The following is a 14405-nucleotide window of genomic DNA, read 5'->3' as shown; positions in this document are numbered from 1 at the left end:
GTATTGATTATAGGAAGTTTATTAACTTGAATTAAAACCCTTAGAGAATCGACCTTACATAGATAACGGTCTGTATGTCACTAACATATACTTGTCATAATGTATATTTTTATCCAATTATCTCTTCTTAATTTCACGAGCATCGACTGCACGGGTGGCATGAGTTTATCTACAACTCCTTCCGACGTTGACGTAATGCGCGTGGAAGAGGGGCTGTAATGTCGCTCTGCTACCAGTACCCGTGAGCATGTTGGTCCGTTACAATTACTTGCATGTAACAGCATTAATTTTTGAAAATATGTGTGTTTCACAGAACTTGAACAAATTCATTCAATTCCCCAGTTCAGTTCAGTTCAAAAATATGAAGAATTTTCCGAATATATATAACAAATTATTGCACTTGTTGTCAACTGTATTGAAACCGTATTAAAAAAAATAACAGCGACAGTGGAATGTACCGCCTATTTGTTTTAATCATATAAAAAAGCATACTCACAGTAAGCATTTATAATAGAAATAAAACTGATTTATGAACACCGGACATGCACCGGGATGCATCTGTCTTGTTCTCAATCAAATCAATACAGATTTAGGTAAATTATATTATTCCTATGTTAGCAAAAAAAACACTGCACGCGTATTTACTAATGGAACCGCTATTAGGACGAACATAACTCGCATTCCGAATCTAATTGATTTATTATAAATGTCCAGGAATAGATCTTGCAATGTATTTCACCATTTAAAAAAACAATACTGCTCTCGCGGCGATATCTACTTTATAAGAACTTCCAACCGAGCCATTTATCTAGAAATCGAATCAATGATATTAATCAGGTCTCATTTTTATTTGTCAAAGAAATACAAGTTATCTCCACGTGCATAGGAGTTGAAGAGACAAACACAATACAAAGATACCTCGTGTAATGTGATAGTATTCCCGCACGTACTACGTCTCGTGAAATGTTTCAACTTTCTAAAATATTTACACGCAAATTTCGAGATTGACCTATATATAAATAATGGTATTGTGGGAACAAAAAAAACGAAGACAAAAGTGTAAATGATCATTAATTTTAGTAATTGTGTCCACGGAGTACGTCAGTCGCCCTGGTAGCGCATCTAAGCATGTCTCTGGCAATTACTGACAACACTAAGTAGCATTTCCAGCACTATGATGGAAAGTGTCATTTCTGCCTAGTTTTCACTCGGAGCGTAATATCGCGATTGCTCAGTCCGAGAGTGATTGCAATCAATCGTGTCTGTCAAGTTCACGGCACGCTTAAGTGGCGTTCCTGTGAGTGTTAAAAAGAAAATAACAATATCAGTCACACCCGCTGTGTGAATGTATCCAGTGGTTTAAGTGGTGTGAATAGAAAAAAAGAAAGAAACTATTTGCAACTCAATACTAGGCTGTCCAATAGTTGCACACTGTGTATAATGAATTGCAATGACACATAGAGTATACGTCATCAAACACTTGTATTGATTTATATCGCATAAAATGGCGTTAGTGAGAATGTGATGTTAGTCAACTCCGAGAATCAATGCCAAGTCTATCCGCAGTTACGTATGTTTATGTTGACACCGTTCCGAATATGTACCGCAATTTACACCGAGAATTAAGTTCAAATCGAAATGCCTAAGCAAACATCCATGACGTTTAGAGGTTAAAATACGAGAACGATTTCAAGTGATCGTACGAAAGAGTAGTTGAGGCTTCCATCCACCGAGTATTTGAACAGCGATGTGCTCAATTTATACAAGGCCAAACGCGGGGAGCCAATGTTGAATAACTGCCAATTTGACAATCATGACTTACTGGACGTCCCGTCGTACGCCGTCGAACATTTAGTCATTTTAGACGTATTTGCCTTTCGAAACATGTTGTATATACAACACCACCCATCAAACCATAAGGAACTGCGCGGATTTTTTCCTATGTAGTTGTGATTTGGGTTTGGACAATTCGTATTACAATGAATACAGAAGTGTGTCCACTTTATATTAATGAAGATCGGCGATATTTATTAATATGACCGGAACAGATGATCAGCGCCGCCACAGTTGCCTATAGTATCTTTTTACTAAACAAAATAACACAGTGAATCACTGTAACAAAAATAATCGAAATCATCTGAGAGTTTATTTACATATATTTGCAAACAGAGCGCGTACCGATATGAAAACAAAACAAAACAAAACATCAAATGAAGCGAATTTTGTGGTATGTTCTAATACTCATCAGCATATTTTAATTATTATTTAAAATTATATTTCCGTCTCATGTTTATGTACACACGATTAAAGTAGATTGCTTAAAAAAAGGATAATCCGAATTCCGAAAATAGTACGGAACCTTTTAACATACTAGTAGTGGACGGCTACATGATCATCATGGCGTATACGCTCACGAATTAATAACCAATAGTCGATGCGATAACGAATTGGCTACCAAAATAATATATCACTGTATCTGACACTTCAATATCTAGAAGTTTTTGACCTACGTCATTTCTTGAAAAAAGATTCAACTCCCGATAAAATCCATAACATGTCACGCATTCGTAGCAGTGAACCGCAGTGAACAGATCTCTCTTGACAGAACCAAATTAATCGGAAAGCTTTAACCACACTGCGTTATAACGATCAACGCCCGCGGGTACACATTATCCTCCGAATCAAGGGTTTAAGATCAATTGAACCGAAAACAAAAAAATCGATAATTTATGACTGGGTGAGTTTGTGAGCGAGTGAGTCATTAAGTGAGTGAGTGAGCGAGTGAGTGAGTAAGTTAGTGTAAAAAAAATCAGAGACACCAAACCTACTAATGACGTAATTCGATACAGTGACGTAACTAGTTGCAAGTGACATAACTTTGCGCAGTCTTTCCACACTGGCTGGAATACACCACAGAGCATTTGAGAGGAATAGGAGAAAACAAATCTACTGGGATAAACGTTTTTCCTAATTACGGGAACATCCTTTCCATTCACCAATTGCAATAGCATAAACAGTCATTGAGAAATAAAACTGCAGGTGCCACTCGCTGTATAGACAGTTAAGTACATCTAATTTAAGGTCGTGTTTCATCAATAACAAATTCTGCTCGTCTATTCCCAAATGCCATTGTAGTCGCTCCAATTAAGTTTTGGCAACTGAATTCAATTTGGTCTGAATTTACATTGGATTTTCTCAACATAAAAGCCTTTATCCATTTATTTTGTACCTACTATTATTACCCGAATATGCTGTCATTAAACGCAAACAGTCATTATATATCAACCTCTTAAAGAAAAAAAGACAGATGGGGATTAGATTAGTTTGTAACGAAATGTTTTCAGATACGTGTCAGTTCACTGGAGAAATAATTGTAAGAACGAACCGTTTTTCAGTAGTCACATTTTCCTTCATCGGATTTTATGATGCGATATGTCCGTCGTGGTATAGACTGACACATCTCTCTAAACACTATGATATGTTGGTGAGTCCAAAAAATCTATTTTCAAGTCTCGCTTCGCGATTTATAATGATATGGGTTATTTTGTTACGAATGTACAGATTGAACCTAAAGCCAGTGTGTCAATACAAATGCCGAGTCTGATTATATTATCCGGGTTTGTTGATAAACGGCTTGAATTTAATGAAGTCAATGTTAACGATGTGTATATAACACGAAAAGCAATCCACTTATTAAAAAAAAAAACGTTCACCCTGATTGAATCCGATCGCTGCGATAGGAAATTGTTCTAGACGCCCAAGTAGGTGAGCATGCGCTAAGTGTTTTTGTTCAAAATACAAATAAAGTAAAGTAAATTAAAGTGAATTAAAGTAAAGTCGAGCCACGCGAAGTCAACTCAAGTCAAAATCCGCCTTCACAAAATCTTATTTAATCCTATCTTCTCTGTGCCATTTATTTAATCGTCCTCCTTGACTATGTTAAATACGAAATGGAATAAACACATCCATAATGAATTTAAGTACTTCAGTGATTGGGCGAATAAAGACACGTGATGTAATGGTTATTACAGTTGTTGGCGCGGACGTGGCTCTGAATGATGTGACGTGGAACAGCAAACACATTTGCAATATGTCCCCTCTCGCAAGTAAGATTCGCATAACCGTCAGTGTTTTGAAGCTCACAAACGTTATATGCGAATGACTGTGTCAAAATTTATCATTCCATCCTGCGGAGGAGAACAGCCAACTACGGCATTTCAGATTATACCTGAATTCGACGTATTTTTATGCGTAATTCAAATGCATGGATATAACAGTAAGAAATAAAAAGTGAATAATCAAAACAGTTAGCTGATTTGGCTTGTCAGGATGTAATCTCACCTCTCTGACTTGGTGACTGATTTGCACATAGTTTATCTGTTCAGTTTACGCAATTACGGTGACAGAATATGACAAGTAAAGTTAAGTAAAATATCGAAAGAAAAAAACACGGTAATTTGCGGCAATGTTCATGTACTCTTGAGACAATTCTGTTTTCTTTTCTTCTAATACCGGTATTTTCTACATGATCAGCTACAATAATGTCCAAATGGTTGCCACTTAGCTAGACAAATTGTCGGCGAAGGTACATGCCTAATACACGAGTCAACGATAATGTTTTCACAAACCCAGATCATAACAACATATTATTCATCAATCCTAAAATGAGAGTCTTATTATATATCACTGACATGTCAAAACAGCAACAGTAAACGAGGTCAGTGGTGACACAACAACAGTAATCTTATATATAATAGATAAGGCGCGTGACATTTTTTTCCCTTAGTGACATGTGGTATGAGAAATTCCACGCTTGGTATCGCGTAATAGCCTAGATTGGCATTACTACCTGTTTGTGTTCAGATCTACGAAACTATGAGGCACCGAGACAGCATATAGTATAAAGGAATATACGAAAAACAAGAATCGGATGATCGGATATCAACTATTATTATTCACGTAGCTTTACCGTGGGAGTTAGAAATCGCTTCATCCTATATATCGATTTAAAGTTGTGTTATCAGATTAATCATGTGTTATCAGTATAATATTGGACTGAGCATTTGTCTTACCCTTGAGTAGCACATGTCATTCTAATTTTATACATCATTGTGATATTTACCGACATTGCTCACAAAAGCCTTCATTGACTTTGAATAAAGTTTAGCAATTCGTACTTTCATTACAGTGATTACTGTACTGTATAATAAATTTGTAAAAGTACATCAATTGATTATATTGTAGTATATTAAAATTAACACACCATATTTCTTCATAATGTTTTGTGCAACGACGCACAATCGATAATCGAGGACAAGAACTTTTACTTAATGAGATATCTGTCCACACATTCGTACATGCATCAAACACTTTTCATTGGTGGGTAGCAGCAATTTAGTCAACCATTTTGTGAGCTGCCAAACTGTACTATCCCAGATCTATAACTATTTTTGTTTATCTCATCTGAACTGTAGATCAAAATGACCGCCAGGTTCTCGCTAAGAGCGAGAGCCGCGAGACTTATATAACACGTATTTGGAACATGGCCGAAAAGAATGGAATATTATATGAGGGGACAAATTCTCGTGTCAATCTCGTGTTTAATGAGATCTCGGCGGCTATTTGCCTCAGAGGTTTGTTACATAACATGCACCTATAGTTTGTTTATCCAATATCGGTTGCTGTGTCTGTTACACTATACTGTACTTTTCATAAATAATATACTCGGGAATAATTTCTTCCAAAAACCCAACTACTGAATAGACTATTTCATCTTTTTCAGTTGTTAAATAATTAATTCAACATCATTTACACACTGCCACGTTTAATAAGTTTCAAACGTCAGTTAAACTCTCTTGCAATTAAAAACAAGCAAGAAAACGTTTTCTGCAGACAATTTATGGTGAGTAGTTTATAAACTACTTTAGATAAGGGAAAACACTTTCTTTAAAAGGTGCAGGCAGTCGATACCATCACGACAATCGCATTAAAACACTTGCAGAGATCTAATGATACCATATGAAACCCGACCTTTCCAATCGCCAAACCCGACGTGATGTCGATGAAAACCTCTATATCTTCACACATACACACAGCAAACCATACTTACTCCGTTGATAACAAAGCCAACAAAACAATAATTGTTGACGTTCAAAAACAAGTTATAAAGTTACATCATTGAATATGATATATTCAAATGAAAGATTGTTTAATCAAGCAAGATAACCGTGATTTATATTGAAATGATGAGCAGACACGACGGAACTCACTTCAGGTTGCTTTTATTAAAAGCGTAATTGAAGCTCGCAGAGAGTGTTCAAATACGTGAAACGATAATGCATATACCTTCCATTAATGTCTCATGCCGACTGATTCTTAGTGTGGAAAGATAAAAATTGGATCGATTGTAAAGATGCATACTTAATCAATTGATGTATTAGCTCTGCGTGTGTTGTATAATGCTTATGTTAATTAGAGATTAGCTTAGTAAGTACGTCTGATAGCTCGGGTTTCCGGCCGTGACTGTCGTCAGGGCCGTCAGCGTTATTTCCACTCATTGCATGGCATCTCAAGGTTAATTCGCAACGTGAAACAGATTCTCGCTGTTATGCTTCGGCGCATACGCTTTAGATTAGGAATTTAGCTTTAATAACAACTTCACATTAAATGGGGTCGCCTCACCCAGAATTCATCTCTGTATCTCCCCCTGATTGAAGGCTAGTCATGTTTTAAATGAGAAGTTTTGGTTCAGGACCTAACGAACTGACAGTTAGACGCCAATCAATCATTCAATCAATCAATCAATCTATCTGTCGTCAAAAATATAATATAATATGACAATGATACAACTTTTACTGAGATATCGATATGATATAATCATTCTTTATTCAATACATTGAAATACTACTACTTATTATTTTGTATGTAAGTGAAAGTCAGGGCGATAATATGCTGATTATGATTAGTTCATGACATGCAAAGTAATCTGTTCTGCAATATTGTCTATACTCATAAAGGAATTTGCCAGTTACATGCTGCACTTGTCGAATCGATTATGAACAAATTTAGTGCTGTATAAATATGTGGCGATTGTTTAAACTCACACGCATGCGCCTATTAGACTTTAATTCGGTGACATTTCGACATAAACCTGTTCAGCAAACATAACGAGAATAATGGTAATCAATACACCATTAAAGTCATATGTAACACAGACAATTGACAATATTATTGCAACGTAAACAACGTATAATATGAGGTTATTACGAGGATACTGCAAAGTATACACGAAGATAGTATAGCGAGAGTATTGACCGCGTACTGTCTGAGTGCATACCTTGCAGTATCCTCGTAATAAACTTATTATTACATCTTTTCTTCACAAAAATACATCATGGGAATGCTGAAATCCAAACGTTTAAAACAGATTTAGCGAACTTCTTTGTGTGGGGTCTGGTCAAACCCTCGGGCAGCCATGTTTGTTTTTATTATTAGAGGACGCACACGCGCGTAATCGTTCCATATTTGGTATTCGCGTTACCTAATATGGTAGGATAAAAATAACCTGTACAATGCCCCAAAATTATAGCACGCTGTAACTTATGGCGTTACGGTGACAGATGTATAATAATATATTATATGAATTCTACCTTTGTAATGGCCAGTCAATGTGGGGGCGCTACCACATTCAGAATTTATGTAACAGCAAGACTGTTTCTAGAGGACGTTCTTTTCATGCACGGGTGTGTGTGTAGGTCTATTCCTGCAATTGTTACCGATATTCGCACTATCCGTCTTACTTGACACGCCATTGCGTGAACCACACTCATTTCTTATTTCATCCTTTGCTCTAATAGTCGATCATTCACACAGGAAATTGTCCGGATGACAACCTTATTCTCCTGCCATACACGACTCCTGTCAGGCTGTTGAAAGCGACGTGAAGGCTGTACCAAGGACTGTTAATTATTATTCTGACATGTGTCTTAACCGAGCACTAAAATAGAAATTCACTTCCAATGAATAAGGAGTTGTAGTCGTTCTAAATGTCATTGACATCAATAGTATCAAGCGAGTGATATGTTATTTCAAAGTGTTTCTGTCAGTCTTAGTAGCATTCTCCAGTAAATATACTAAACTGTATTTTACAAAGTGTAGACTCAATATTAATAAATCATTTATTCCTAACCACGTGCTTCATTACTGATTTTTACTATTTTCCTCAGATACGTTATCCCTGTGTTATATTATTTAAATTCGTTATCTATATTGATGTACTCATAAACATGTAAGTTTGATTAATGTAAGAATTTTCAAAAGTTTTCAAAAGTATATATAACGTTGGTTATTGTATACAATCATGTGGCACTTTATTATCTGGTATAATACTGTAGTAGGTGCTTTATAAACGAAGGTGAAATCCACTGCTTGCTTGTTAATACGCAAAGTAACACATAGGAAAAAAACCAATGTCAGGCATTTAGGATATTCGACTTGTTGTTGTATTAAACACAATAACTTCAGACAAAGACTATCCCAGCCTTCTAGGGCTTCGCATCGTTATACTAGATTGTGAATATTTGAATTATGCAGACACAGTTAATTTATTTCTGTTTATACATAACGTGCACCAGAGTCGGTCTGATGTCGCTGCCATTAAAAGACATACGTTATTGAGATTGTCAAATATATTCCCCCGGGACTCCACCATGGATACTGCTGGTGTGCGTGCGAGTAAGTTTAACGTCAAAACTAGAATTCAGAAACGCACAGAACGCACATGCCATGCATGTATTTATAATATCACTATGACGAGTGGCGGTTTATGCGTTCTGGCAACAAATATGTGGATGTGATTGAAAAGCAGCCAAACATATTGTTCCTTCTATGTTATCGCATCAGGAATACAATATTAGGAGACAAACTGACGGCATATTATGAGGGTGGGTAAGAGGAGCCACCATTTGATGCAATGAACGCTGACATATTTCAAATTGAACCTGTCAATACACTGTGTGGGTTTAATACCAAAATAGCAATACACGACTATGTACTGTTTTCAATTCGCAACCGATAACACGCAACGGTTCTCAGTTACTGCCTTTGACGCAAACCAATTAACTCTGCGATGAAAACATTTAATTAAAACAGCTGACAACAGACGGTTAGATACAAAGACAGCGTTTAAATTGTGGTATCCTTTTACGCAATAAAATTCTTTTCAAACAACATGTTCCCAATGAATTGAATGCATTTTTAAACGGTACACTCATAGATTTGAGTACTGCGCAATGGATGACTGCATGTACTCGGTGGTCGCTGACATATAGTTAAAATTGAGACGACAAAGTGAAAATATTAGATTAGTAAGTTTAGTTATTTTTCTTAGTGGGGAATCGGAACTGAATTGAGAGTCCCATCACTAACTCCTTGGTTGTATGTGCTACACAGCGTAACGTTTGGGTCTAAAATGCCCTATTATTAACGTGCCGTCCGCTAACGCACTGTTACGTTAAAATAACTCATCGATAACGGCAAGGAACACGAGGAAATATGAATAAATGCAGGGAAAGGATTCCGTAATTGCTATACCTGCCGTCCATGAGAACGTTTTTTTTGAAAAGACACAAATCGGCATTCGCGCCTGTCATTTTTAATGACACGGAAACAAAGTAACCCGACACATGTTCTAGTCAATTAGAGAAAGGTCAGATTTGAGGGGACGCATTTCACGGAACAGCAGCGGTGTTTCGCACGATATTTGTCCCTATTTGATGAGAGTGATGGGGGTCATACTTAGATGTATTGTGAACCACCTAAACGTATTATTCAGATTTAAATAAAGCACAGACGGAAATACGTAAGCTCTCCTCGTGCTAGTCTATTGTAATTTTTAAGGCCGATGACACATACACAAAAGAATGTTTAAGAAATATCAAATTCCCGTCCAGATTGGTGTATGCAGCAATGGTTTCAAACAGCGTTGAAACTTAATAGGTATGACTGATATATATATATATATATATATAATATTTGCCCTTCAATTCAATTCACAATACTATATTGTGGATTTATTTAGGAACTGTCGCATACTTTCCCCTCGTGGGGATCGCAACATATCTTGTTGCTTTTTTATACCACCATATCGCGTCGTCATATAATACATATTCAGTTTGAAATCGATTAGTAATTACTGTTTAGGTGATTTTAAAATATCACTGTTCATTTAGCCCGGGATTTACTTGTACAGTCGAAGGAATGTCAAAATATAGATACAGCGTATCAGGGACATTCGATAGTTTGTACTCTTTCATTTGATTGATTGATTGACTGATTTATTGATTTATTTGATTGATTAGTCAAACGGATGGTATGGGATGTGAGTGTGGGTGTGTGAGTCGAGTGAGTTTTTAAGCGACTAAATAGACTTTCCTCTGAAAAAAATGCTCGCCCACAGCATATTTCACGTTTCTCTATTGCATTATGCAAATGAGCCCTCACACACCCACAGAACTGACACGGACAGCTATTTCTCCCTTCACGTAAACCCTGGCCGTGGTGTTTTAGAAGTTTACGAATAGGAATTCGAGTGCGTGTACACTAACAATAGAATAGCTACTACAGCTGTGTATATATCCAAATGAACATGCCACGATAACGATTCGCATTTGAACTAATGCATCGTTATTTTTAGAATATGACATTGATTGTGGTCACGCTGCGATCTAGATAACAACTATTTATTAACGTGCTGATTAGTAATGAACACATTAATGAGACCTCTCGTCTGGAACTCATCTAGTAATCAATTTCACCGTCATGCAAATAGACTCGCCATTACAAAAATAATATTAATCAGCTTGTCAACAACGCTTATTGATTGATAGACTATGCATGTAACTAGATATTAAGGCTCTCCTTGCGATAAAAATACGAGAAAATGTCACCTGCCGTTTTTATTTAGAACGCGGTTCTTTGAAGTTAAACTGACGAAGCTCCCACCCATTAAGCCGAATGACGTTGTTCCGCGGACCTGGTGGTATGGTGACCGACAACATACATTACTACACGTCCCGAAATGCTACTACATGGCCCTTTCGCCTAGTAAGACGACTTAGTGCGGATATCAGAGATAATAATACTGTTGTAGCCACGAGTTGATATGACTGAGTGCACAAATTGACAATGTATGGATTGATACAGTAATATCAATCGATAAGACATAAAAAAATCGATATCCACGAAGATTCGTCACATCTGTATAAAAAGCCGTGTCATTCGTTATAGTGTTGAGCACTGAGGTTATTATTAGGTGGCACATTTGCCACGCTAGCGCGATATCACGTGTACTAAAATTGCAGTCAGCGATGCCGCCCCGCTGATTTCACTTTTAGACTAACATGCATTCTACAAATAGACGTTCGATTCATTCCCATGTCATTTTCTTCATCAGTGGAACTATATAGCACATAGTAGGTAATAGTGGTCCGACCATTGTTGAAATAAGCGGCATACCAGTTAAGTTATAACTATAATTGTCACAGTCCAGTGAGTTCGGTTGGCCTGCCGTCTACGTCGGTGTATAGTTCTAAAATTGATCACAATTATTCAGGCATTTCGATGTAGCTAAAGTATGCTTTTTCACAAATATTCAACACTAGATCACGTGTTATACACTATTTAAATAGGTTATAGACTGACGTATATAGATATGTGAAACAGTTGTATGCCAAAAGGTAGGATACGATCACGCACAGTATTACAATAATTATAAAATACTTGTTATGAATTAGGAATTAGGAATCTGTGACAAAGAACTATAGTTGAGTTTAATAGTAACATTGAAATTGGGTATATAAGGATGGGGAACACACATTTCGAGATCTGTTACTTTTGATTTTATAACACATCTCGATCCAGACTTTGGCGTGTTATTTACTAACTATTAACGTTGGCTATAAGCAGAGGTCTTCTTCATCTAACGCACTGTGTAGTTAGACCGCCCATAAATGCAATGCATGTAACATGTCACAAAGTTAATAGGCCATGATGTTTCTGAATCATTCACAGTACACATGGTTTCTTGAATGTATATCCGTTGTTCGCTAAGTGGGACTTTTATTGTAGGAGTTGATTATAGTATCCGCGTTCATTATTTGCGAATATTAGTGTTCCAATGATTGCGTGGGTTCGTACGGCGTAAACTAAAAAGAGTTTGGGCTGAATTCAAATGATGCGCTACTGGTTATGTTACTGCGCATATATGCAATGCATTATGGGAGAGAACTTCTTATTGCATAAATTGGGAAACAATTAGCGCACTGCAACTTATTATGATTCATATCAATATATGAATTTTTCATCCTATATATAACCGTGCAAACTTTCGACATATGAAGATACAATTCCACCATAGAAACCAATGCAAAATTCGGTCATTCAGTGCCATGACATTTCGGGCTCTTGTTTCTCAAAACACTTTCTAGTGACTAATTGTTGCCTTTCTTTCTAACAGATATATAATTTGTCTTTCTTTTCTTGTCTTGCAGATTCCGCAGATCAGTTATGCATCGACCAGCTCTGAACTTAGTGACAAGTCACGCTATAATTACTTCTCCAGAGTGGTGCCACCGGACTCCTACCAAGCCCAGGCCATGATCGATTTGGTGCAAGCGTTCGGCTGGGAGTATGTCTCCACGGTAGCGTCGGAGGGCAATTACGGGGAAGGTGGGGTGGAAGCTTTTACCCAACTCGCTAAAAATACAGGTAATTGTAATGATGACAACTTTAACTTACAAGATTTAGAATCATTTGCCTCATTGTGAGATAATGTAAAGAAGACATTTATTGTCAAACATTGTAAGAGGATAGTTAACTAACTTCGAATATATGATAAACTTATATTGTTATGAAATTTAAATACAAAATTTACATGAATGTATTTCACTTTATGAATCACCTTACTTAAAAACCGAAATGTTTAAATTTTGCAATGGGTCGCCGCGCCGTACAGAGATTGAAAATCAGCCCTAAACCACTAATCTTTTTAGAAGCTTGAATAAGTTTGTATATATCGTTAATATAAAGTCTACATGACGAAATTGGTCAGCATTTATGAAGCCAACAAGTGGCTTATCACAGAGGAAAAGTGCTGAAACCAAATAATTTATGTTCCGTATATGTGACTGTAAAAATACAAAAGTGTAATCTCACACGTGATAGCGCTCACTAATTATCGCCAGATACAATGATATCAAATTTTATTGACAGTCAGCCGAGCCGGTGATGAAATTGCCGTTCCCCTGCTACTACTGCTTCTTTTTGGAATTGTAATTCGTTCCGAATCGACTGCGCGGCTGACTCGCTGCGGGTTATTCGTCGGTTTCATTTTGAATCGTATATTTGATATTGCGGCGGTATGTTGGGAATCAACGTGTCACCACCACCTATACCCTGCACAATAATCACTACACTAATCCTCCAAGGTTTCATATTACGTAGACATCTCTCGCAATTACTCGCATGTGAATTGATTTCATTGCAGCATTCAGTATAGAGTACTTGGCGATTCACTGCGTGACAAATAGATGGTAAATTGAATACCAGATTTGCAATCACCACGTGTAAACAATGAGAAAATGCCTAGAAATCCAACTCCTATGAGTGGAGTCAATAACCTGTGTAAATTTGTGTGTGTGTGTATGTGTGCGTGTTCTTCACTTTTGTACTTATCCCTACTTGATGCAAATCAAGCCGAATACTTGCTGGGAATAAAGACGAAAAGTGCCCATTCTACGTCATCACGTGTATAAATCATAGTAACTACGAGTCGTGGGTAATAAAGCAGTTTGAATATAGTTTTAAGATTATTCTAGCTTTCCCCAATGCAACATATAATACCATCCTACTGAAATAGACTGTTGATTGTCTATTTTTTCAGATGCGAACCATCAACAATGTGTGTCCGAGTCATTATATGTTCGTGGCCAGAACCCAGATCATCACACAAACGTCTATAAATGGGTAATCACGATATATAATATGTGATTGCGCTATAAATATCATCATTATATGATCCGCGCAGCTTTCGAGCAAAAACGTTACCATACTATTAGGCATGGTGTCACACATACTTGCCGACAGCAATGACGCTTTGGTTACCTCTTGAAAACATTGCAATAAAAACTACATTGTAAGAGGATAAGTGCCCAGTAGCCGAAGTGGTCAACAGAAACTAATATTCGACGTGTTTGTAACTGTCTGGTGAGCAAATATACCGTCAATTCAATGCAAAATTCAGACTTTTTAACATGATACTAATGTCCCAACCAGCAAACGTATCTCAATGCCCAGCGAAAAAACGATAATGTGCGCTTGTGCGTATCGAAATGTTGATCGTTTGATTA

At 36.9% G+C, this 14405-nt stretch overlaps 1 protein-coding gene across 1 annotated transcript in view; it reads left to right on the top strand.

The window, feature by feature from the left end:
- The window catches only part of LOC100369975 (metabotropic glutamate receptor 8-like), a 57255-nt gene that overhangs the window by 23903 nt on the left and 18947 nt on the right, over nt 1-14405 (top strand). Inside the window, exon 2 of the mRNA XM_002738310.2 lies at nt 12549-12765. Within this exon, the coding sequence (XP_002738356.1) occupies nt 12549-12765 (217 nt within the window). The remainder of the gene's footprint in view (nt 1-12548; nt 12766-14405) is intronic.

Source organism: Saccoglossus kowalevskii, chromosome 3 (genome assembly GCF_978046115.1).
Source record: "Saccoglossus kowalevskii chromosome 3, keSacKowa6.1, whole genome shotgun sequence".
NCBI classification, from domain to species: Eukaryota; Metazoa; Hemichordata; class Enteropneusta; family Harrimaniidae; genus Saccoglossus; species Saccoglossus kowalevskii.
This window is presented reverse-complemented; position numbering and strand designations above follow the sequence as displayed.